The following is a 26,392-nucleotide window of genomic DNA, read 5'->3' on the forward strand; positions in this document are numbered from 1 at the left end:
CTAATAAGTCTTTAAGTATGTACATACAGTAGAACAACTTCAATAGGAGAGACTGAGGGAACCCTAGCTCAGAGTATCCCATAGCTGAGTGGTTAGGGCACTCACCTGAGAGCTAGGAGCTGTCTGTTCAAATCCTTTCTCACCATTAGGCTGAGGGGAGAATTGAACCTGTAACTCCCATGTGAATGCTCTAATGGATGGGCTAAAAGTTATAAGGCAGGCTTCGACTCCTGGGGCTGTTTTGTGTGGAGTTAGGCAAGTACCTAACTCATTCTTGCAAAAAGTAGCTTAGGTGCCTAAGCCACTTGGCTCAAGGAAAGGAGTTCCTGGCTGTGCATAGCAGGCCGTGATGGGTGCCTCCTGGCAACCCTGACTTAGGCACTGAGCTCCGTGAGAGTAGTAGGACTTAGGACACACATACCCTTTGTCAACATCTCCCATTAGCTAGCACAGGGGGGCTTCCTACCTAGGATCCAAGTTTTTGTGGATCCCATTCTTAGGTGCCTAGCTCTGGAGTCTAGGTACCTAACTCAGACTTTGTGGATCCCATTGTTGTTCCAGTGATTTTCTAGGTGTCTAAAAGTTAGACATTGCAATGTCTAAGTCCCTTTCTGAATCCAAGGCTTTTAGTTACCTCTTAACCGTCTCATTGATAAATTAAAAGTTCAACTAAAAGAACATCTACAAGCTGAATGAATTTATTAAGGAAGTGCCAGAATCCTATTTTATCTATCAGATTTTATATCTGTGAAGTAGCTACTATAATCCAATTCCCATTTTACAGATCAGGAAACTGAAACACAGAAAAGTTTCAATTGTAAGTCAATGGCAGAGTCAAACTAGAGGATTCCAGACATTGTCATATGCTCTAATCACTAAGTGCCACTCCCTCACCATTCCTAATCCTTGTCCTTTTAATTTAGATATTAATAGTCTCTCATCACATCTTCTCTAGAACATAAATGATGCCTTATGCAATACAGAAATATTTTATACTGTTGAGTCAAATCTGTGTGTGAAGATCTGCAAATTGAATAAATACAGATACGTTTCAGAAACAACTGCAATAGGCAAACCTCAACAGCAGACTTGAGATGTGAAACCAACCAGAAGTTCAGATGCTTATCTGACCTGATCAACTCTGCAACAATGAGGTGGGCCTGTTGCAAAAACAGGCTCTCTCATGAGACGTCCAGTAACATCTGCAGCTGTCTGTGCTGGAAATATTACAAATTTTTCCTTTCCTGCATGCTGTTCTGGCACTTCCAGGAAATATAAAAATGAAAGATAAATTAACCCAACTTTCTCGAACCTCAACAAAGGTTTGTTTTGGGTATAGGAATAAGTGTGTCAGTAGTTTACCTAAACTGGTTTTACTGCATCATAATGTACAGTACCAAAGAATAAGAGCTGCACAAATCAGCCAGTCTATGAAATTTTGATGTATCTGATTGTTCTTTGTAATTGAGAAACACCTTTGGCATGGACTTTGCAGTTATTAACTGCTCAACCTCAGCACAGTCTAAATCTTGCACTAGAGACCTGCCACATTCCGAACTATCTTCTATTGTAGATGTTGAAGAGGGTTGATGAAGTGTTGCTAGAGCTTCACTTTTCTGATAAATGGCAATGCTAGGTCGATATTTTAAACCATTTAGGAATGAAACCTGCCTGGATGGTGAGAACCTGCCAGCGTTTGGACCCTTGAGTGTAAAGTCCATGTGGAAGGTAGTGTTTTTATTTAATTTCCATGATGGAATGATGTCCCTTGCAGCTGTCATGGACCACACTTTCTTTGTGATATAACCTGATAAATGATTTGTCAAAATAACTTGCTCAAATGTGTGTATTTTAAAATAACAATTAGAGAATAGTAATATCTTGCTTTGGTTTCACACTAATCTTCTTGTACTTCACACCTAAAGGTTTGTCTCATCATAATTTCCTGCTTTATATTAATAGTTTAAGGTGGGTGCCAGGATACTGGTCACACTTAAATAAGGGTCTTTTTCCATCCTATTTTTGAACAGAATTGCAAACTGTTTGCTTTGCAAATACTTCCAGAAGGGAAATACCTGTCATTTTGAGTACTTTCTAATACCTTTTCTGCCATAAGTTATAACAATCTTCATACTAACTTATGTCAAGAGCCATCTTAAAATAATCATGATAAATCACAATTCATTTTCTGGAACGTCATTCCAACAATTGTCTATAAGACAGTTTCAGTGCTAGCAGGAAGGGTGTCATAGTTCCACATTTGCATTTAGTAAATTAAAGCCCATTCTTATTAAACACTTCTGTATTGCAATAGTGTCCTGAGGCTTCAGCCAGTTTGGGCTCCATTGTGCTAAGTGCTGTAAATAGAAAATGAGAGTTCTTGTCCTAAAGCAACTAGAATCTGAACAACAAGACCTGATGGCAGGATAAGACTAGGGGGGTGTATGTCCTGGGAGTAAGGAAAGGGAAGATGGGGTAAAACCCACAATTTAGCCACGTGCCTCTCAATGAAATTAACGAGCATTGTATGGTTGACTCGCCTGATTAGCAAGGAAAAGTTCATCCCTTTTTCCTGCCAAATCCAACTTTTAGAGGCACTTCCAGATAAAAAATGGGGACATGATAATCTAAGGCTCAGAAAAATGACCCAGTCTGTTAGAGGTATTTCAACCTATTCACAAGACATGCCCAGCTTCTAGTTTACTTTAGCCTGGACACCCTCCATCTACTCAAACAGTTGAAGAATTTGTGATTTAAGCCTGTTATGCTATTTAACTGATTGTATTTGCAGTCAGAGGTTGTAGTTAATGCTGTAATGTGATATGCCTTCTAAGAGAGCAAATAAACAAACGGTATATTTTGTGATGCATTTTCTTTGTTTTTTTATGATTTGTTCACTTAGGACTAGATTCACAAATGGCTCAGCATTGCAGCACCTAACTTTTAGGTGCCTAGCCACCCAGTAAAATCCACAGCCCTAGGTGCTCAGACTCCCTATATAATGCATATGAAGAGAGAGGTGCTTAAGCATGGGATCCATAAAAGCCAGGCTGTTGAGTGGGGAGCCACTAGGGAAAGCTGAGGAAGGGGTGTGGCCTAAGACCACCCCTCTCAGGGAGCTAGGCTTCTATCTCCACTTGGGACTGAGGAGAAAGACAAGGCTAGCACCCCCTTATAATCATTAGCTCAATTGTTAGGGCATGCACCCTGGCTGTATGGGAACCAATGTAAATTCCCCCTTCTGCCTGATGTAAAGAAGGAATTTGACTTGGGGTCTCCCACCTCTCAGCAGTGCCCTAACCCCTGGGCTATGGGGTATGCTGGTGTTGGGCTTTCTGAGTCTCTCCTGTTGAAGTCTTTCCACTGTGTATAAATAATTAAATATGCATTGGGACAGAAAGAGAGAGAATGACTCTACAGTCCAGTGGTTAGGGCACCAACCTGAGGTGAAGAGCTGCAGAGAGCTAGAGCTTGTGCCCCTTGAAGCATATGAGGTTAGGCACCCATGGTTAGGGGAAGAAATAAACCCACCCCAACCTCAATTATAAATGGAAAGGCAGGGGCAGACTTACTGAACCAGAGGTCTGTGGCAGCAGAACCATTTATGAGGAGCTCCCTCCAATCCTCGTGTAGAAGCGCCAGCTCTGCTGCCAACTTCTAATGCCTTGTCTGCAGTAGCATATTCTGTACTTGTTGTCAGCAGCCCATCTGCACTAGAGTTGACAATGGTTTAAGTGCTGATGTAGATAGGGCTAAAGCCTCTAACCCTGTGTTGATTGAAGCTAGTCTTCAACAAGAATGGAACGTGCTGGTATAGACAAGGCATAAGCAAATTTTTGAGCACTCTCACTGAGGGTGAGTGTCTCTCTTTCCCCCATCCACCCATTCTGGAGGACGACTGTCCTACTGTACTGTGTAAGCAGAGATGCAGTTTGGATTCTCTCCAGGCAGAAGAGCAAAGGTTCCACCAGGAGATTACAGGCAGCTCTCCATGGTATTAGGAGGGGGTTACTCACCAAACTCCAGTGCTATTCCCTTGCCCTGCAATCCTATGCAGTGTTCTCTCTGCCCCCACTAGCTGTCCATCTAACTTTTTTCAAGTGTGAAGAAGTAGGTTCTCTTTCTGTCCAAAAGGCAAAATATGCCAAATTATAGGTTGAGTCTGAGTGTTGAGTGAGGTGAGGAGGCTCAGAGGTCTCGAGAACTTCAATGGCAGAAAAATGACTTTCCTTCTATCGTTCTAAACCATCTGAGGAAGACTAACATTGAGCAGCATCTTTTGATGAAGCCATTCTCCGCTCTTTCCCTGTTCTCAAAATGGGGAGGATTACTTTATTCATGACATAAGATACCAAAGCTGAGACCCAAGTAGTGAGTAATATGGTCACTTCTAATAAGTTATCTATCCTGTACCCTCATGCACAAAGGAAAAAATGCTATAAAAGCAAATGTGAGCAGCTAAAGATTCCCCAAGTGGAAAAAGTCAAATCAGGACAGGGCTTGTGGCAGAGAACCTGAAGTGGAGAAAGGCTGCAGCAAGGGGGAAAACCTCAATTTTCAATACTAACAGAGAAAAAGAAGGAATCTGACATGAAATAGGACTCTTCATATTGCCTGTGGCATTTCTGTAGCTGCTCATTCTAATGACAGTCAAGCTGAAGACAGTCACTATGGATGTGAAGATGCAAAGGGTCCAATTTCATCCTAAGTTATAGATCTGCAACTTATCTGACTTTGACAGGGTGGCATGCACATAAAAGAAAGCAGAATTTGATCATGCCTACTTCAATCTCTCTCCTGTAATTTAGGACAATAATCCTAGAAACTCAGAACAACACTATTGGAATAGCCAGGGGAAAGGACAATAAAAAAAGCTTCTTAAATATTTTTCATGTGGCCACTATGAGAAACAGTATATACTTATGGACTCTTCCCTTTTCTCTGTGTATGTATAAATAAAATATAAATAATTCAAAAACATCTGATGTAGCAATGAGTAATCAACATAGCTAAGAAATTCTCCACAGTTCGGTGAATGCTAGGCGTGGCCAAAACCATAATTTGCCTATTATTGTCCACGATCTTGTCTGAGAGCTTACAATTTACTTGTGCTGGAGCATGGAGGCCAGATAACAATGAACAGCAGTTTTATTTCTATCCACACTTTGATTTCTTATGCCAGATCTAGACCAGTCCTGCTACTGTATAAAATAGGAGGATGGGATAGCTCTATGCTGTTGAGTAAGTTATTGGTTGTCAAGTGAAGAATGCAGAAGCAATGAGGGGAACCTAAAAACATCTGTTTCTTCCATCAGAGGTCTCTTTCAGTATCCCAGGATATCAGTTAGCATTTAACAAGTTCAGATAGTGGTTCTAAAGTAGTTCCTGCTTAGAACTTTGGGGATTCTACAGTTGCAACCAAACTTTTCAAGCTGTATTCATACCTAATTAAAGTAACCATGCATGTTAGGAAACTGATTTAACATGCCAGATAAGTATATCATAGGAACATGACAAATACCCTGTTTCCCCGAAAATAAGACAGTGTCTTATATTAATTTTTGCTCCCAAAGTTGCGCTAGGTCTTATTTTCAGGGGAGGTCTTATTTTTCCTGGAGCTTCGGGGCCTTATATTCCGGGGTGGCCTTATTATCGGGGAGGTCTTATTTTCGGGGGGATGCCTTATATTACAGCGAGAGGCAAAACTGGAAGTAGGTCTTATTTTCGGGGGATGTCTTACTTTCAGGGAAACAGGGTATAATCATATCTTTAGGTGAAATGATTAAGATAAAGAACAAATGTTAAACATCAGAAATCATATTACATTTGCACAAAGTTGTCAGAATAATTGGTTGGTGGAATACTTTTTGTTAATGGTGTCAAGAGACATCAGATACTTGTAAACATGGTCTGAGTCCGCAAGCCTAACTCTCCCCTCTTCTAGCATAGGTGCTTTGGGAAGAGTTACAACTATAAAAAGGGCAGCTGCAGAGACAGAAGAGGGAGAATGCATGGGAAGGCAGGGTATCCTATCCAGCCACTGAGTGAACCCCAGGCTATGGAATCTTTTTGTTATGCTTATGGTAACTGAGTTTGATTTATGCTGATAAAGAAATGTGGTCTCGATAAGGGGAAAAAATTCCTGCCAAATTACTGATATTACTGTCAATTCACCCTACCAGCCTTTGGTCTTCTGACAAAATTATCTGCAACTTTTCCTGTTTTTTTTTTTAAATTCTTTTGTTGAGGGTATGTGGTAGAGGTATTAAATTATTAGCAAATTTGCCACAAATATGATTATGTGCCAATTTTAGTCTAATCTGTCCCCCAATAATCTCTTTGAGAATTTACTGAGCAATGAAAGTGTTGCAATGACACCTGCTTTGTTGTCCAGTACGCATATTTGCAGTGAGAGGTGGTGACATCAGACTTCATATAATTCCAGAGAGCAGTTATAGAAAAGAATTCTCCAATGGTCTGAAGTCCACTTCCTCTCTATTCAAAAAAGTAGCTCTAATCCATATAAAAGCTTCTTAAAATGCGCTTCTTAATTCTACACCCACAAATTGCCATTTCAGATTTCTCTTAGAATGAGGAAGAGCAGCACTCTAGTTTTTCTATCTTAAATGTTATTGATTTCCATTTTGTACTGAGTTGTGTGACTCAGTGTCACATTCCTCCTGATTAGGTAATATTTCGCAATTTCACTTTGAAGCATTTCAGTAAAGTTCTCCTCTTTTCATTAATTTGTACTTTTGATAGCCTGTGCTGTATGTAACATTCATATGCTGTTGTTTAACCATTCTTCCCTGCTAATTTTTCCATTGCTTCAATACACACTTATCTGTCATTAATGCAAAATCCACCAACTTTTATTCTCACTTTAGAGTGAAGGTGTGATTGATCCCACAACCAGTTTCCTCAATTTCTATTTTGGGGGGAGAGAGAGAGAAAAGCAATTTGAGAAGAGAACTCCAAACCAACTACCCCTGAATGTATGTAATGTTATCAGTGAGATTTCAAAAGCACACACAAGAAACAGAAGTTACAGCACTCATTAATGATGGCCATATGTCTCAATTTATCAGGATGGTCATGGTGTGGCAGCTGGTTCTGCTGGATTTTTCTAGCAGTTTCAGTAAAACCAATGCAGAGGATATGGCTGAATCTGCTTTACCCTTTGTTCCATCCCCTTTGACTCCTCCCAGTCTGAGTCCCTCCCCTTTCCTCCTTTCAGGAATAGAAATTGCCTCTGTTTGGCCCATTATGCAACCTGATAGCTGGTGCCTCTCAACAGCCTCTTTCTTTTTGTTTCTGCTGTGCTACTGTTTCAATTTGTAGACTGAGAGGAGAGACTCAGAAAGAGGGACTAGTGGATGACAGGTCAGGTCAAGTGAGTAGCTGCTGGGATCCAATTAAATAATAAGATGGAAGGAACTGAAGCAGACATAATGCGGCAGGGAGGAGAGCAGAGAATGGAAGAACATAAGAACGGCCATACTGGGTCAGATCAATGGTCCATCTAGCCCACTGTCTTCTGACAGTGGCCAATGCCAGGTGCCCCAGAGGGAATGAAAAGAACAGGTAATCATCAACTGATCCATCCCATCACCCATTCCCAGCTTCTGGCAAACAGAGACTAGGGACACCATCCTGTCGATCCTGGCTAATAGCCATTGATGGACCTATCCTCCATGAACTTATCTAGTTCTTTTTTGAACCCTGTTATAGTCTTGGCCTTCACAACATCTTCCGGCAAGGACTTCCACAGGGTGACTGTGCATTGTGTGAAAAAATACTTCCTCTTGTTTGTTTTAAACCTGCTGCTTATTAATTTCATTTGGTGACCCCTAGTTCTTGTGTTATGAGAGGAGTAAATAACACTTTCTTATTTACTTTCTCCACACCAGTCAGGCTTTCATAGACCTCTATCATATCCCCCCTTAGTCATCTCTTTTCCAAGATGAAAAGTCACAGTCTTATTAATCTCTCCTCATAAAAAAACGGTTCCATACCCCTAATAATTTTTGTTGCCCTTTTCTGAACCTTTTCCAATTCCAATATATCTTTTTGAGATGGGGTGATCACATCTTGAATACTGCGTGGGGATGTGGGCGTACCATGGATTTATATAGAGACAATATGATATTTTCTGTCCTATTATCCCTTTCTTAATGGTTCCCAAAATTCTGTTTGCTTTTTTGACTGCGGCTGCACATTGAGTGGATGTTTTCAGAGAACTATTAACAATGACTCCAAGATCTCTTTCTGGAGTGGTAGCAGTTAATTTAGACACTATCATTTTATATGTATAGTTGGGATTATGTTTTCCAATTTGCATTACTTTGCATTTATCAACACTGAACTTCATCTGCCATTTTGGTGTCCAGTCACCCAGTTTTGAAAGATCCTTTTGTAGCTCTTTGCAGTCAGCCTGGGACTTAACTATCTTGAGCAATTTTGTATCATCTGCAAATGTTGCCACCTTACTATTTACCCCTTTTCTCAGATCATTTATGAATATGTTGAATAGGACTGGTCCCAGTACAGATCCCTGGGGGACACCGCTATTTACCTCTCTCCAGTCCGAAAACCAATCATTTATTCCTACTTTGTTTCCTATCTTTTAACCAGTTACCAATCCATGAGAGGACCTTCCCTCTTATCCCTTGACAGCTTACTTTGCGTAAGAGCCTTTGGTGAGGAACCTTGTCAAAGGCTTTCTGAAAATCTAAGTACGCTATATCCACTGGATCCCCTTATCCACATGCTTGTTGACCCCCTCAAAGAATTATAGTAGATCGGTGAGGCATTTCCCTTTACAAAAAACATGTCGATTCTTCCCCAACAAATTATGTTCATCTCTGTGTCTGACAATTTTGTTCTTTACTATAGTTCCAACCAATTTGACCGGTACTGAAGTCAGGCTTACTGGCCCGTAATTGCTGGGATCACCTCTGGAGCCCTTTTTAAAAATTGGCATCACATTAGCTATCCTCCAGTCATTTGGTACAGAAGGTGATTTAAATGATAGGTTACAGACTACAGTTAGTAATTCTGCAATTTCACATTTGAGTTCCTTCAGAACTCTTGGGTGAATACCATCTGGTCCTGGTGACTTATTACTATTTAGTTTATCAATTTGTTCCATAACCTCCTCTAATGACACTTCAATCTGAGACAGTTCCTCAGATTTGTCACCTAAAGAGAATGGCTCAGGTTTGGGAATCTCCCTCACATCCTCAACCATGAAGACCGATCCAAAGAATTCATTTAGTTTCTTCACAGTGGCCTTATTGTCCTTGAGTGATCCTTTAGTATCTTGATCATCCTGTGGCCCCACTGGTTGTTTAGCAGGCTTCCTGCTTCCGGTGTACTTAAATTTTTTTTTTTTTTTTTTTACTACTTTTTGAGTCTTTGGCTAGCTGTTCTTCAAATTCTTCCTTGTCCTTCCTAATTATATTTTTACATTTAATTAGTCAGAGTTTATGCTCCTTTCTATTTTCGTCACTAGGATTTAACTTCCACTTTTTAAAGGATGCCTTCTTTCTGTCACTGCTTCTTTTATTTTGTTGTTTAGCCATGGTGGCACCTTTTTGGTTCTCTTATTAGGTTTTTTAATTTGGGGTATACATTTAAGTTGAGGCTCTATAATGGTGTCTTTAAAAAGTTTCCATGCAGGTTGCAGGGATTTCTCTTTTGGTGCTGTACCTTTTAAATTCTGTTTAACTAACCTCTCAGTGCAAGAGGATACCACATCATCATCTGGAATGAGGGTTCCAGCTATGGGATCGTTTCCCTCTGCTCCAGTTGGATGTTCTCCTTCCCTGAGGCTTTCATCCTCCTCAACAGCTCAGAGGCTATCAGACTGGGGGTTGGGACTGTTCTACTGTGTCCCGAAAATGTGATCTATGTACCTCTCTGTCTCCCTTAGCTCCTCCAGTTCAGCCACTCTGGTCCCCAAAGCCCACACATGGTCTCTGAGGGCCAGGAGCTCCTTGCACTGAATGCACACATACGCCACCTGCCCATGGGGCAGGTAATCATACATGCTGCATTGGGTGCAATAAACTGGATAGCCCCCACTCTGTTGCTGGACTTCTGCCTGCATTATCTTTTAACCCCTGACACTTGTTCCTTTGTTGTCATTTTGTTTTTATCAGGGGGTGTTTGGCTTTAAGTTTAAAGAATGTTAAAAGAACAGGAGTACTTGTGGCACCTTAGAAACTAACAAATTTATTTGAGCATAAGCTTTCGTGGGCTACAGCCCACTTCATCGGATGCATAGAATGGAACACACAGAAAGAAGATATTTATACATACAGAGTACATGAAAAGGTGGGAGTAGCCATGCCAACTGTAATTGGCCTCTTAGGGATCAAAGCCTTGTTAAGAAGCTCTCAGCCTTGCCTAGCAGGCCGCTAGGCTCAGCACACACATGGTCAGCACATGGTCCCCCAAACAAATGGACTACACGGTATATTTCAGTCAAGCAGGAAGCACACCACAAACACACGCACTACAGACAACAAACTTACTCCAAGGGTCATGTAATCGCTCCTCCTTCACCTGGAGAACTCCTTTGTGAAACTCCCATTAGCTGCTCCTGTTCGCTAGCTAGAGAAGAGATACGTCCTTCTCCCTCATCCTATTGAGCACTTCCACCCTCACCCGCAAAGAGATGCATTAAATCCTCCTCCTCTCACCCAATCACATCACCTTCCCAAATAACTGTCTTGCCCCTTGCCAAAATAACTCATCTCCCACGCAACACACTTGCGCCAAAACTCTACCACATTACACAACCAAAAAGACAGGTTTTCCTGCAGCAAGTTGCCAAACCATTCTGCGTGCCCTCTTCCTGGTGAGCATTTCTAAAGTGTCTGTTTCAATAATACAAGGTGCTATGGTAGCATCTAGGTACTTAAGAATAATGTCTTGGTCTGGGGGGTTCAGAAATCTGGTTATGCAACTCCCATAACTGTAATTTTGCTTACATACAGTCATTACTACACACAGTCATACAAAATGTTGCATATGTGCAAGGGAGAAGAGTATTTATGGTACTTCCTATGGCCCCCATTACCCTAGTATTTGAACACCTCACCATCATTAATATAATTACCCTCACAAAAACCCCTGTGAGGTAGGGAAGTGCTATTATCCCTGTCTGTAAAATGGGGCTCTGAGGCACAGAGAGGCTAAGGCCCAGAATCTCAAAGACACCTAGTTCCCATTGATTTCAAATCCCTAAACACCTGCAATTGTCCACTGGGTATATGAACCATAACTGGATTTCCTGACTTGTACATTTAAATTCTCAAACCATAATGATGCATCAGTACCTTCTTACATTTAATAGGCGTGTCTCCATTAATCATATGCCTAGTAAGATTTGTATGTTGCTTTTGTTACACTAATTCATTTTCATATAACTGAAAGAACTGTAGAGCCGTAATTACTATGAGCAAGTAGCAAGTTTGCAACTGAAGAATGGAAATAGCATTTTAAATGATTCTAACAGTGAGCTAGAGGGACTCTTGATTTTCATTTTAAAATAGCTGAAGAAATCTTATACGTAAGCCTAGATATCCACAATTAGGGAAAAACCTTAGACTCTGGATTATAGAATCAAAGAGAAGTAAAAGAGGCTTTTGAAAAGCTACTGAACATACTATGTAACCCACTGTTCACTGCATATTATACCCACAGTGCCTCAGGTACAGACGATGTGAGAGTCTGTTACAGCTCTCAGCTACAGAACTTTAGCTCACGCTGAAGAGACTCATGTTTTTAATTGTTGAAATCCCTGATAACAGCCAAGATGCTCCTCATTACAAATGCAAATCAAGGCCCCGATCTTGCAAGCACCTCCACATATGCAGATGCTCGTGCTCATGCAGAGCCCTACTGAAGTTGCTGGGACTCCACGCAGACAAACGAGTTTGCAGTTTTCAGGATAGTAACCCAAGATTGCAAAGTAAAAGCCTTGAAATGTACTAGCGATGAGATTAGATCTTAAAAGTGAAAAATGATCTCTATCTGAAGTTAAACTTTGGCATTTGTTTTAAAGAATAGTTTTGTGATTAGGATTCAAATTGAAGTCAGTTTTTTCCCCCCATATGACTTCTCGCAACAATATATAACACAGCAAAGCTTCATTCATTCTTCATATGGTGGTCTGGGTTCTCTCATCTCTAGCACCAGATGCTCATCAAATGCCAGCCACCAAGAATTGCTACATTGTAGATGTTCAGATAAAATAAAACTGTGCAAATAAACAACAATATGCTACTGAGAATTAAATGGAGAAAAAACACAGCATGAGTTTAAAAACAAAGTAGCAACAATGAAGAAAAAATACAAGTTTACATATGGTTTCTATTGCCTATTTTCTTTATTTGGTATTCTCATTCATTTACAATCAGTGTGTTTATAGCAATCATGGGCTGAATCACACTAGTATGTAAGTGAGATCAGATTTTTCCTTTTAGTCTTGTAGGTAGAATGCCTGAAGATTAGTAAATCTCTCTCTCAATGTTTAGACTTCCCTTAATCATTGTTCTGTTCACGCAGAAGTTGGTTTAAAACACTGCTTTGTCTCAGAGCCTCTAGGTCGGAAAGATCTTCACTAATGACAGGGACATCTTCGCTTTGATCCTTGGCTGTCAGTTCATCTTCACTGTCTGACAGTGTACATAGGAGTGTATCATTTTCATAGGTAGGAAAATAATACCTGAAAGCGACAAAATTTAAGAATAAAATATTACTAGAGGGTCACACATTGCATTGCACATGTAGGCTGACTGCTAGAAGTTAACTGTATCTATCCAACTTAAGTGCAAATGGAAGCCTGACTGGGAGGAGGCTGGCCATCCAGGCGGCGGAGGGGGAGGTGAGGAGGAGGAAATGGCTGGGGGGAAGGCTTTAGTGGGGGCACAGGGAAGACTGGCTGGAGTGGGGGTGGGAAGGGTCAGCCTGGAGCGGGGCAGTGAGGGATGTAGCTGGGTGCACAGCAATGAAGTGTGCAACCCTTCAGTAAGCTGCTGCCTGTGATGTGTAGACAGCAGCAGAGGGATGCAGAGATATTCCTCTGCCCACAGCACCAAATGGATACACTGTGAGCCTGACCTTAATGGAAATCAGGCTTTTCTGGATTTCAATCAATAAGGTTCTGCCCACTGAGCACCCCCTGAAGTTTTGGAATTGATCAGATGCAGCATTCCAAAGTTATCATGCTGCATACAGACAAATGGAGAAATGCCATCAAGTGAAGCGTAGTGTCACATTTAAATCGGGCAAGAAGTCTGACTCACTGGACCACAAATGGTCAGTCATAGCATATTATGCTGCATATACCGAACAGCTGGACACTTGCTCACAATTGCTGCAAGTTTTTTACAGATCCCATGGGACAAAGCCAGTGCCTCATTATAGAGATTTCTGCCAGATTTGCTATCCCTACCTAAAGGATTCTGCAGGGAAAGATTACTTTTTAGTTGTTTTCACTATGTATTTTCTCGTGCTCTGGTTTTAAAGGGTGGTTATACCCTTATCACAGTATAGTTGGATTCTTGAGAGTAAAACCTCAATTTTTTTTCTTCCCTTGACACTTTTTATTGGGGGGGGGGGGGGGAGGAATATTTTTTTTTTTTTTTTTTCAGCACTCCATTGCCTGGTAGAAGGCATAGGCTGGGGTTACTGTTGCAGCTGTCTGGGCAAGAGGAAAAGAAGCAGGTAAGAAAACAGCATCCTAGTGGAAGCTAAGCTATTGTGTTAACTGTACCCCTTCACAACCAGAGTCAGTATGATGAAGCATAGGAGACGGGAACTACCCTATAATGCTACGTCTACACTAAAAAGTTAGGTTGACCCAGCTACAGCACCCCAGGGTTTGAAAAATCCACACCTCTAAGTAACATAGTTAATCTGACCTAACCCCTGGTGTAGAGGGCGCTAAGTTGACAGAAGAATTCTTCCATCAATCCAGCTACTGCCCGGGAGGTGGATTAACTATAGTGAAGGGAGAACCTTCTCATTGCTGGAGTGAATATCTGCACTGAAGCGCTACAGCTGTACCACTGTAGCATTTTAAGTGTAGATACGGCCATATGGTTCTAAAGTAAGAGTCCAGAATTCTATGGCTCCCAATAGAGCCCCTGCAGATGTTTTGGGCAAATAAGCTGTTTTTAAGAAGACTTTTAGGGGGCATGAATCTGCTGGCTTTCTGAGATGGGAGTTATAAAGCATGAAGCGGAACAGAGTATTTGAAAAGTCAGGTTACTAGTGTATCTTATAAGAGCCACATAAGGACTAGGGGAAGTAAGTGTTTAGCTGTCTGAAGCCAGTTCCTTCTTCCTGTGTAGCATGTTGTCCCTGTCTATGGCAACACAGTGTTGAGGCATCTGGGACAGCAGTCTGTGCCAAAGCCCCCCTAGTTTCACACAGTGTGGGGACTTACAATTTTGGATAGGCCTGAGACAGCTTGCAATTGTGCTCATACCATCACTTGGGCCTGCGAAGAGCTAGGTAGTTCTGGGTACCATAGTATTGCCATAGAATGGACCTTTCAGACCATACTCCTCTGGGGCAGTATCAAATAGGAACATAAATGCTGGAGGAAAAACACAAGTTAGCACGTACTGTGGTTGATCCCACGTAGACCTGGTTGGCAGGAATGTAATGTGTTTGGTAACTTCCATGTGACTTATTAATTCAGTCTTAGACTGAAACGACTCCTTGCAGTTGTAACATCGACACTGGTGGATTTCCCTTCTGATGAAGTTCACTAACTTCACTTGCTGATAAAACTTCAAACCTGGCAAATGGCAGAAAACAACAACTTAAGAGATACAAAATGCAAAGAAGCACTTGTAATGCAAAGGCATACACAGGCAGAGTCCTGTAACTCAGCAAAAGTTTATCCCTGTATGCTTTCTTGTAGCAGAACTGGTCAGTAATACAGCTTAAAAATTAAGGACACTTTGTTTCCCTTCACCACATGGCACAGAGCCCTATGGCTTTGGGCACAGGGTGCATTCTGCTTCCTGTAACGTAAAGTGGAAGAAACTGCAACAGCATTTTTGAAATAATGATTGAAGGGGTCTTGTGGCAAAGTCTTAGACCCTTCAATTGGGGATCTGCTGAAGTTATTCCATGAAAGAACCCAAAATTTCAAGAGAAAATATCAAATACCCTGGCATAGCTATTTCATGGGAAGTATTAGCAGCAGTTCCAAAAAATAGAATAGACTGGGCTGTCCTTTGTCAGCTGGCAAAGCAGCGTTTCCATAAAGGAAAAGTTAAAATCTGAAAAAATTAAAGTGATGCAGTTGTTTTCCAGTATTCTTATGCTGTGGTTTTCCCCACACTAATGGCAGATGCTGACAATTACAGTATCTCTTACTCACCATGCTCTGCCTTTATTTTAAGAAGGTCAAATCCATGTGCTTCCTGGAAAAAACCATAGCTTATTATTATTACCACCACTACTTCTGGTATTCCAAGTTGAAAGCAGCTCAATTTTTATATAGTCAGGCTAACACAGATAGATAGATTTGAGTTTGCCAGAAATTTTTGTATGTGGCTAGTTTAATTACCATTCTCTGTTTAACATCTACGTTTCAATTCTGTAGCGTGTTTAACTATAATAAATGCTAAGGCAGCAAATCGCTGTAGTTAATAAAATTTTATTGCCGCCTCTATCATCTTACCATGTAAACTTGCCGGAGCTGGTGATTCACATTCTCATTGTAGAACTTGGTGCCAATGAGTTTTCCATAAAGTAGACACTGGAGAGGCAATGACTGTGTTCTGCACTAAAGAGGGCATTCTATGATTGCATTTTGCATAATTCTGAATGCATGTTGTATTTGTAGTGCAACAGAAGCCCTGATCTCAACAGCGCTGCCACAATCCTTCTTTTCACTTCAAACTGATAAAACAAATGTGATTTAAACATATTTGTGCCTTACCTTCATGTGGAGACATAATTTTTCGGTAGTGTCTGCTTGCTTTTCACAAAACAGGCAAACTGCACAGACAGGATGCTCTTCCCAATCAGACCAGTCTCTATGATGAAGGAGACAAGGTGTTTGTTTACTTGAAAAGGGCTTGAAGAGACTTTTTTTGAAAGATAGATGATGTGAAAGCGTGAGCCAAATTTTCATCTCGCTGAACTAATGTAAGTGCAGAGTAAGTCATTTTCCTTCAGTTGAGTTACCATACTTTGGATTTATTATTAATTCTATTATTATAGCACCTAGAAGCCCTAGTTATGGACCAGCATGCCAATATGCTACATTGGTAGAATTTAGCCCCTTGACTAAAAAATACAAAGGTAAAGTTTATCAAAAGGTCAGATTTGGCTTTTAGTTACAGTATTATAGATTCAGAGCAACTCTACTGACTTCAATATGACTACTCTGAGCGCAAAATATAGCCAAAAATGAATATACAGTCTTGCTGGAATTTGGCTCTCAGAACCTGTTTGGGTCACTACTCTAGTGAACTTCCCTGAAGAGAAGTACTAGCGCTCCTTCTTAGGTTACTGGGGCTCTGAACTGCTGTACAATTAACTGCATTTACAGTTAGGACCCTGATAGTGCAGTGAATAGCAGTGCAGGCAAATTCTGTAATGCTTTAGTAAATCGAATCTGGTAAGCCACAGCAAATTGCTTTTTAACTGTATATTTTCATGAAGTCTTTCACACCCTACTGTGCCTCTCTAATCTTTTCATATACTAACAAAAGACACAAATGACAGGCAGCTGGAGTTTTCTCAATTTTACGTACCTATCAAACATCATTATTCCACAGAACAGATTCTTGTTTCTGCTACATTTAGTGCAAGTGCACACACGTTTTATTTAAGCAATAAGTTACATCCAGACCTGTAGTGATACTCTGAAATAATAATACTTAGCACTTATACAGAGCTTTCACCTAAGGATTTCAGAGTACTTTACCTACGCTGATTCATCAAGATTCACAACACCTATGTGGGGTAGAAAAGTATTATTATACCCATGTTTTACATGTAGGTAAACTGAAGCTCAAATCACAGGCAAAACCAGGAACAATCATCAGTAGTCTTGATGCCCAGTCCTGTGCTTTAACCACTAGAAAATGCTTCCTACCTATTAATGATTTCCTTATTCACTTAAGTAGGGTTGAGCATTTGCCCAGCTCCAATAAGTGAAAAGCAATTCAGCCATTTCTGAGTATTAAGAAAAAGGGGGGAAAATATGCTTTACCCCATTATAAAAATTTTTTGACGACCCTCATTTGAACAGTTTTGCAGTCAAAACAGGGTTGGAAAGACTAAATGTGGCTTGGAAGTAGCCCTCACTGAGAAGTGCCTTTGATGAAATGTTCTGATGAAAACTGAGCTTGATTTGACTATGTTATGAATCTTTTCAAATTACATACCGAGCACAAACTCCCCATTAAACTCTTAACTTGCATAAAATGGCTATATAACTCTTACTCTTCCACGTTATCTAGCAATTCTCGGTCATCTTCTGATTGAACTTCCTCCCAGGACTTTCCAAATTCCTGGAAATGCAAGATAAAGGAAAAGTAACTTCCACACAGGTGCCACATGTTAAGAAACAACTGAATAAATGTACAACTTCTTAAGTCACAGTCAATATCTTAGTTTGGATTTACTCTTATATGCTTGTGGATTTAAATTAAAGTAATGTTATATGCTTAATTCTTTTAAACGTAACTTTATTCACCTTATTCCTAATAAAAAACGAGTGAGAGGTCCCAATTTAAAGGAAAGCCATGTTTGCCTAGAGATTTACATTTACACACAATAGGGCAAAGCTGACCTTCAATGCATACACATGGTTTCCAATTCCACCAACTTACTGGAAGCCCTTTTGGATATCTGAAGACAGGAGTACATCACAACAGACAATTTCCAGTATTAGAGCTGGCTGAAGATTTTAATTTTTTAGCAAGTCCTGCCTCTCCTCAATGCTGTGAATATTATGAAAAAAACTCTATTTTCTGATCTATTGCTTACACAGGAGCAAATCAACATCATCATTGTAAGTAAGATGTGCTCCAAAATGCACTAACACAATGGTACTCAATCTTTAACAGTTGGAGGATCACTTCATCATCTGATGAGAGTTACAATGCAATCATGGCAAAAGTGTCATAAGAACATAAGAACAGCCATACTGGGTCAGACCAAAGGTCCATCTTGCCTACTTTCCTGTCTTCCAACAGTGGCCAATGCCAGGTACCCCAGAGGGAATGAACAGAACAGGTAATCATCAAGTGATCCATCCCGTCGCCCATTTCCAGCTTCTAGCAAACAGTCATGACTCCACACATCAAGTATTGATGCAACATTGTCACCCCTTCTGGTTTCTTCCTGCATAAAGGAAGGGGTGGGGGCCCTATTCTCTCTTCCCACCTACTAGCTATAGGTGGTTGAGAAGTTCCCACATATATGTGCCCACTTGCTCAGTATGCTGCCTGACATTTGCATTGAACATCTGGCAGCTTGAGGACCACAACTTTAATCAGCACTGCACTCATATGACCTAGCAATAGGAACAGGGAACAGCGTCATGATCAGACATATAGTCCCCTCCAGAGCGACTATGCTAGGAGCACTTTGCTGGTGTAGGTGCTCCTAGTGTGGATGCAGCTTATACTAAGAAAACTGTGCTGATATAGCTTATTCCCCCCACTCCTGTGGCCATGTCTACACGTACCAGGGATCGACGTTGCTGCAACCAATGCAGCGGGGGTCAATTTAGCGGGTCTAGTGAAGACCCGCTAAATCAACGACAGATCACTCTCCCGTCGACTCTGGTACTCCACCGGAATGAGAAGAGTAATGTAAGTCGACAGGAAAGTATCTCCTGTCAACCCAGATGGTATAGACTGTAGTAAGTCGACCTAAGCTACATCGCCTCTAGCTATGTTATTCACATGGCTGGAGTAGTGTAACTTAGGTCGACTTACCCTGATAGTGTAGACCAGGCCTGAGTGAAATAAGCAGCTATACCAGCAAAAGTACAGTTTTGCTGGTGTAATTCAGTCTAGGGACTTCTGCTCACACAGCTGCGTCAGTTGGGGATCACACCTCTTCACATCCCTGACTAACATAGGGATGCCAGCAAACAGTTGTAATGTAGACCTGACCGTAGAGTATTGGAGAGGGGCAGTGGCATCCAGGGGTTAGAGCATGGGGCTGGGACCTTGGTTCTATTCTCAGCTCTGCCTTGGACTAGATGTGTGACCTTGACCAAGTCACTTCACCCCCATTCCCTTCCTCCCTTTTCTGTTGTCTATTTGGATCTTAAACTCTTCAGCAAAAAGACTGCCTGTCACTTAGTTTGCACAGTCCCTAGCACAATGGGGCTCCAATTTCAGTCGAGACCACTAGGTGCTACTGTAATATAAACAATAATTTTAGAGCCAGTCCTTGGCTGAAGACCACTGTTCTATATCCCAACAGTCGTGCTTTAACTTTCTCTCTCTAGTGTTTCTTTCCCTGAAAGAGTCTTGCCACCTTCAAAAGTAAACCAGAACAAACAATTTAAGTACCGTAGTTTTTTTGTACTCATACTTTTTACACTTGTGGTTTACACACATCATATTTAATGATATTGGCCCCAACTTTTTGACACATCTCAGATACATATGGGAAACTTTTAAACAGGGAGCCTAAATATTTGAACACGTCCTGTTCCCTCTATTAAATACTCGGTCACTCTAATAAAGATATTCATTATTAAGTATACCCTGGTAACAAATGCTATTATTGTCAATGTGGTTTTATTAAAAAAAGAAAAGAAAAAAAAATAAAGATATCCATCATTTAACAGTTTAATGAGAATTTCCAAAGCTGTTACAATCTATCAGGTAAATGGAGCACACACAAACATCTCTGATAGCCCTTAACATGATGCCATTACCACTTACAGTATGAAGATTCAGTAATTAATTCAGAGATGTTACGCTCTAGTGTGTAAACTTTCCAAGTTACAGTGGAAACTCATTAATGTCACCATTTTTCTGAGATAATGTGCAGCTATTAACACCTTTCCCCACACGTTGTCACAGCTGCACACCACCATTTCCTATGGAAACTGTGGATGCCAACACCACAGCCTGTAATGACAGCATAGCAGCTCATGACTGCAAAATTAACAGATGTTTTCACAATTTTTCTTCCCTGCTACCTTGAAATCTATGGGCATAAGAGAGCACCTTCAAAAGAAACGGGAAAAAAAAAAATCAAGCTTTACCTTTTGGTTAAATATGAACTGCAAAAAGGGGAAGGGAAAAAATAATTGGGTACGAGCTTTTGTTTCTTTGTGATGTTTACATAGAAGGCAAAGTACATAAGAGGGACTTTTTTTTTTTTTTTGCTTGGTTGGTTGATGGCTAGCTTTTTTACATAAAAAATTCAGGTCTGATCTTCCCTGGTGAGTGGTGAACTAGTGAAGCTACAATATCATCAGAACCAAGAGACTGGGGGGAAGGGACTTTTAGTTAGATCGTTAAAAAATATTTTTTTTTTTTTTTTTTGGCTTGTGTGCCCCTTTAAATTCTAGTGTCTACTGAGCATCTGGCACAAAGGATGTCTTAAAAAAAAATTCAACATCCCTCACATCTAAGATGTGAGAATTCTATAAATATCTCCTGAGACCTCTATACACTTTTTCCTTTTTTTTTTTTGCAAAGCCAGGGGAAAAACTAGACTTAACATTATTAATAGTTCAAAAAGTAGAAAATACATGTTTTAAAACAGAGGGTCTTTTTATTATTCCATGAAGAAGACCCACCCTCCCCAGCCCCCAAAACTAAAACTAAACAAAACAAAAACCCAAACAAAACAAAAACACAAAAATAGTTTTTGAAACTTCCTTTACAGGTCACCTTTAAGGCTCTGTGTAAAATGAGTTCCGGAGAGAAGAGAGGCTGCATATTTTACTATTCCCTCTCCCCAAGATACAGCATGAATCCATAAAGATGGATTTTCCCGCCATTGCCTATGACTTTCAGACTTCCACAGATGTGAGACTGTGTGCCTAGCTGAGGGAGGAGCATGCACCATCATGAGGAGAAGGGGCCGAAGCACTGGCTTGGAGGGCTTACAGAAGCTGTCACCTGGCATCCAGGGCTTCTGAAGCCACACACTAGTGGAACTCTGCATGGCAGGCACCTTTCCTAGATGCGCAGCTCCTAAGAAACATGGAAATGGAGCCCTTTAGTCCCTTCTTCATCTGCATGCCAAGCTCTGTGTGCCCCCCTTCTCCCGTACCAGATTTCCCCATTCTTCCCCCACATCAGAGGTTGTGTGTGTCCCTTTCCCCCATTCCCGGGTCCCCTACTATCCCCTTCATGGCAGGGATTCTATGTGCACTCCTATTCCCCTGACCCCCATACTGGGGTCCCCCAACTTCTCCCCACCTAGCCTTCTTTATACCCTCACATTCGTTCCTTCATCCATTCCATGGTTCTCCATTCTCCCCCCATGGCAGGGGCTCTGCATGAGCCCTCATTACCCTCTCTCTACCCATTTCTTCCCATGACAGGGGCTGTCTGACCCCCATACTCCCCATGGTAGAGGCCTTGTGTACTCCCTTTTCTCCCTTTCCCCGTATCAGGGTCCCCCAACCTCCTGCCTGTCCAGGGTTTGTGTGTCCCCACCATCCCCTCCCCCATGCCATGGGCTCTGTGCATACCAACATACCCACCCCAGACCCACCATAATTCTTCTTTCCATTTGGGAGATAAGTCATTCATCGTGTCAACATGTTAAATTATACTGGGAGAAGAGACAAGAGATGAGATAGGAGGACTGTTAGGATGGAAGGGGTAAATGGATGCTATCAACCAGTTGCGACTGGCGGAGGCTTCATCTTATTTCCCCTCAAATCAATCAGGTCTGGCCACTGATGCCTAGAACATTCCCTGAAATTTTGGAATTGACTGGATGTGGTGTTCAAAAGTTATCACATTACAGAAAGAGAAATGCCATCAAGTTGAGCACAAGACCTTCCCAAGCTCAGCCAGCAAGTAGCAAGAAAACAAAACATACAGGGTAACTATTATTTGCAGTTTGGCCACAAGAAAAAAAGATCGGTTTACTCTTTTAAAAATATATATCAAAAATAACTTTAAGAACTAAAATTCCTGTGAGAGAAACATGTACACGTGTCAGCAAGTTTTTACAATTTGAAAATAAATCCATTCATTATAGTGCCATTGTTGTACTCTAGGATAGAGCCCCTGCACGGGACTAGTGTAAAGCCCTGCAGCAGGACTGGGATCCCGTGGGACCCACAGGACCAGCTGCCATAATAGTGGGAGCGGGTGGGAGTGGTATTAAAAAATAGTCACACACAGGGATCTAGTCTATGGCCTATTATCTGCCAATTTAAAATGAAATGTGTAATTGATTAGGGAAGTGCATGCCCAGTATGCATGCCCAGTATTTCAAGTCCTCCTGGCCACACTCCAATGGATACACAAAGGAGAAGGATCTGCCAGACTGGCTGTGACCCAGTCCTTAAAGACAGTGCCCTCAACTAGGGCGGAGGAGGAAGCCGCAAGACTGCCTACTGCCATTCTGTGGTCCTGAATTATGGGTTTGGGCCAGGCTCTGTAAGAACAGACACCATCCAACTGTCAGTGTTTCCCCCTCCCCACTGGACCCAAACATTATTATGGAATGGGCAGAGTGAGCAATGGGGACAGAAGCAAGGGGAATTGGAGTAGAAAAGCTTTTGGGGAAAATCCTTTTTAAAAAAAGACTATACACTGTGATGTGATGTTTCCAGGTTGTCTCATCACTTGTTAGTCTTGTCTGTTTATACTGTAAGCTCTTTGGAGCAGGAGCCATATCTAATGTGCTCATAGAATGCCTACAGAGAGTCTCTGATCCTAAAGGGGGCCTCTGGGATTTTGAAACATGCCTAAATGATTCTGAAGCCCTTGATTTTCAATGGGATTTGTGAGCCTGAGTCTCCTATCTTTTGAAAATCCCACCTTAATGCAACGGGAATATTAAATACATCATAAATAATCTTTTGATTGTTGCTTAGGGCTGAAATTACATAGATAATGAAGTTTCAAGAAAAGCATCTATCCTTACATAACTAAAGATCACGTGTACTACTGTATAGTAACCTATGAAGCAAAACTCAACAGAATATGTGATTAATTATCGAGGCAGCACAACAAAAGCTACTTTTAAATGATGTCAGACATCTAAGGAATCTTAGTAAATCAGAAGATGACTTATTGACACATGACTCTACATTTACATAATTCCCAGCAATGTCAAGTAGGCTATTTAAGGCAGGGAAGGACGAATACACAGAAGAAGTAAGCCATAAAATGCAACTTCTCAGTTCAGAAAGGAGATCTTTATAATTAATTACACTATAAATGCTAATGAAGCCAAAAGCATAATTCGGAAAAACAAAGGCTATGTTCCTGCTCCAACTGAAGTCAATGGGAGTTTTGCCACTGACTTCAATGGGAGCAGGAATGGGACTGAAGTTTGTGAGGCAATTCAATAAAAGCCCTCAATACATGTGAACAAAAAGACCTATTTAAAACACCCCCCACAAAAACAAAAAAATCTCCAGCCCTGGCCTGACTATAACTGTAAAGACTATTTAACACAGTGCTCTGTGAAGGTTTATATGTAAAGCAAAATTATAAAAAGAGCAGGGACACAGATACAAGTCTGCTTTAAAAAGGAATACCTTTATTACAACAACATATAAATAGGTTTCTTTGTAAATAGGTTAAGATCCAGCTACCATTTCAAGAGGTTTATTTTGTGTATTTAAAAAGGGCTGTAGATGAAAACGAGATTATAATGGTGCTCACTAATAAAGACCCATTTTTTAAAAACTAAGCTTCGCAGAACTGACATTTGGAAAGATAAGATATTTGCTGTTTCATTCTGAAAACTCTCTCATTTGTCTATTAAACAGAACAAAAAAAACCCACCCCGAAAACCAAAAGTCACATTTAACCAGAAGCCACAAATCTTTATATCAAGCAATGCTCTGTAATGAATGACAGACACGTAATAGCCACATTCTGCTAGCTATTGAAAGCTGTGAATCTCTTGGACATTTCAAGTACAGCAAAGGGAAAGAGCTTTCACAGGGGATGAGAAACCAGAAAAGCTTAATAGGGCTTGTCTTAAACAGTTAAACATCTCTACAAACGATGCAAAAAGTTGAGGAACAGCAGTGTGTTATGTCATTATGGAAAACAGGCCCGGGGCAGCTTCAGTTTCTGGTGCTGAACCTGGATTCAACTCAAAAACAACTTCATCACATTAACATTATCACCATGGTCCAAATGTGCACAGTAGGAACTAACATTATGTCTTTGTGAGTACAGGGTAATCCATTGAAACCCCATTGAACGTGTTACAGTCTGCATTCTCTTTAATCTCATTGCCTCCTCCGTGTAAAAATAAATAAAAAGGCACCAGAGGACATTAAGAGTGCAAGCACCCTTCCCAGCGTAGATGTTCTAACACTTCAGACTGATGCTAAAGGAAACCTTTATACCATCCTACACTAGTATGTCATTTGTTGCCCACACCTACAGCTCCCATAAGCCGCGGTTCCCGGCCAATGGGAGCTGTGGAGCCAGCGCTGGGGGGGTGGGGGCAACGTGCGGAGCTTCCCTGATTGCCCCTGCTCCTAGGGGCCACAGGGACATGCCAGTCGCTTCCGGGACTGACAACCCCAGCTTCCTCCCACAGTGGGGCAAGCGGGCACTCGCAGCTTCAGCCCCAGGGGGCAGGGGGAGACTCAGGGCTTCCAGTTTGCGGCACAGTGAGTTGCTGCGGGCCGGATTAAATCAAACAGCAGGCCGAATCCGGCTCGTAGGTTGTAAATTCCCCACCCCTGCTTTAGAGCAGTGCCAATTTTGCATCTAGAAAAGGCATCACTGCTCCTGGACTGAATCTTCCCTGTCCTAGTCCTCAGGTCTTTAGCAGTGGAAGGGGACAAGGGAATGAATTTCACACTGGGGAGGAGAAGGAAATAAATCAACTTGCCAGAGAATTAGAAACAATGACGGCTGTCTGATTACTAGCATAAAGTCTGGGGAGAAAGGGGGAAAGGAGGAGGATTAAGGGGCAGAGAGTAGGTGAGGTAGTCTAAAAGATACATGAAAAAAGTAGTTTATCACATGGATATCAACACAAATGTAATATAGATATAAAACACTTTACCCACAACTGAAATGCAGCAACTTCTAGGACAGAACGTGGCAGATTTTGGAACAGCTACTCCACATCAAAGTTAAGGATGGAGTGAAAAACTGCTGTATATACACAGAAGGAGATTTAGACCAAATGTAAATACCTAAGTGGAATGTGTTAATACCTATCACAGACTGCACATCACGTTGGGAAAAAAATCCAACCTTATTTTCTATTCCACTTGAAAGCCACTGATTAGCTTCCTTGCATATACTGTGTAGTCTAAAGAATATTTTCAGCTTAAATTTACTAGAAAACAAACTCCAATCCCACAACACTCAAATTAGCTCTCCCTTTATTTCATTACTGTATTTAATTTTCCCTCCTGCTTATTAAAGCTGAGATTGAATGCTAATTACTTTAATCATAAAGTGTCTTCAAAATGAGTATTCCTGAGTGTCTCAGAATTCTTAAACATTTATTATTTCGTAGTTCAATAATTATCCAAAATATCATTTGATAATTAAGCATATTTCTTAAGTGTCCTTCACTTGAATTTTGACCTTTATGCTAATGGCTTGTTCAGAATTATTCAGTCTTAACAAGATACTTTCTGCAGCTCCACAGTCAATTTACTAATTATATATAAAACCTCTTACCAAGTAATTAATGATATAAAATCTGTCATATTCTGTATTTTTGGCATTGATTCTGCGATGCTGCTTTTTTCTCATGTGATCTTTAAGTGTGTTTTTGTCTCTGAAGGTTTTCTCACAGTATAAACACTGCAAACTAAGATATAAAGGTAAACAAATTAAAAGACAATTTAACATAGACCAGGGGTTCTCAAACTTCATTGCACCGCAACCCCCTTCTGACAACAAAAATTCCTACACGACCCCACAAGGGGGGACCATAGTCTGAGCCTGCCCGAGCCCCATTGCCCCAGGTGGGGGGGGAGGGGAAGCCAAAGCCCAAGGGCTTCAGCCCCAGGTTGGGCGCCTATAACCTGAGCCCTGCCACCCAAGGCTGCAGCGTTCGGGCTTCGGTCCTGGGCGGTGGGGCTGAGGCTCAGGCTTCAGCCCTGGGTGGTGGGGCTCGGGCTTCAGCTTCGGCCCCGGGTCCCAGCAAGTCTAACGCCAGCCCTGGCGACCCCATTAAAATGGGGTCACGA

At 41.2% G+C, this 26,392-nt stretch overlaps 1 protein-coding gene across 1 annotated transcript in view; it reads right to left on the reverse strand.

Moving 5' to 3' along the window:
* Positions 1–12,384: 12,384 nt before the first annotated feature.
* Positions 12,385–26,392, reverse strand: part of ZNF277 (zinc finger protein 277) — a 78,125-nt gene continuing 64,117 nt past the window's right edge. Inside the window, exons 7-12 of the mRNA XM_029910840.1 lie at positions 25,878–26,010; positions 17,488–17,555; positions 15,974–16,070; positions 15,410–15,452; positions 14,644–14,818; positions 12,385–12,736 (exon numbers count right to left, since the gene is read on the reverse strand). Of these exons, the coding sequence (XP_029766700.1) occupies positions 12,553–12,736; positions 14,644–14,818; positions 15,410–15,452; positions 15,974–16,070; positions 17,488–17,555; positions 25,878–26,010 (700 nt within the window). The 3' untranslated portion in view covers positions 12,385–12,552. The remainder of the gene's footprint in view (positions 12,737–14,643; positions 14,819–15,409; positions 15,453–15,973; positions 16,071–17,487; positions 17,556–25,877; positions 26,011–26,392) is intronic.

Source organism: Terrapene carolina, unplaced genomic scaffold (genome assembly GCF_002925995.2).
Source record: "Terrapene carolina triunguis isolate 2854851 unplaced genomic scaffold, T_m_triunguis-2.0 Scaffold68, whole genome shotgun sequence".
Lineage (NCBI taxonomy): Eukaryota > Metazoa > Chordata > Testudines > Emydidae > Terrapene > Terrapene triunguis.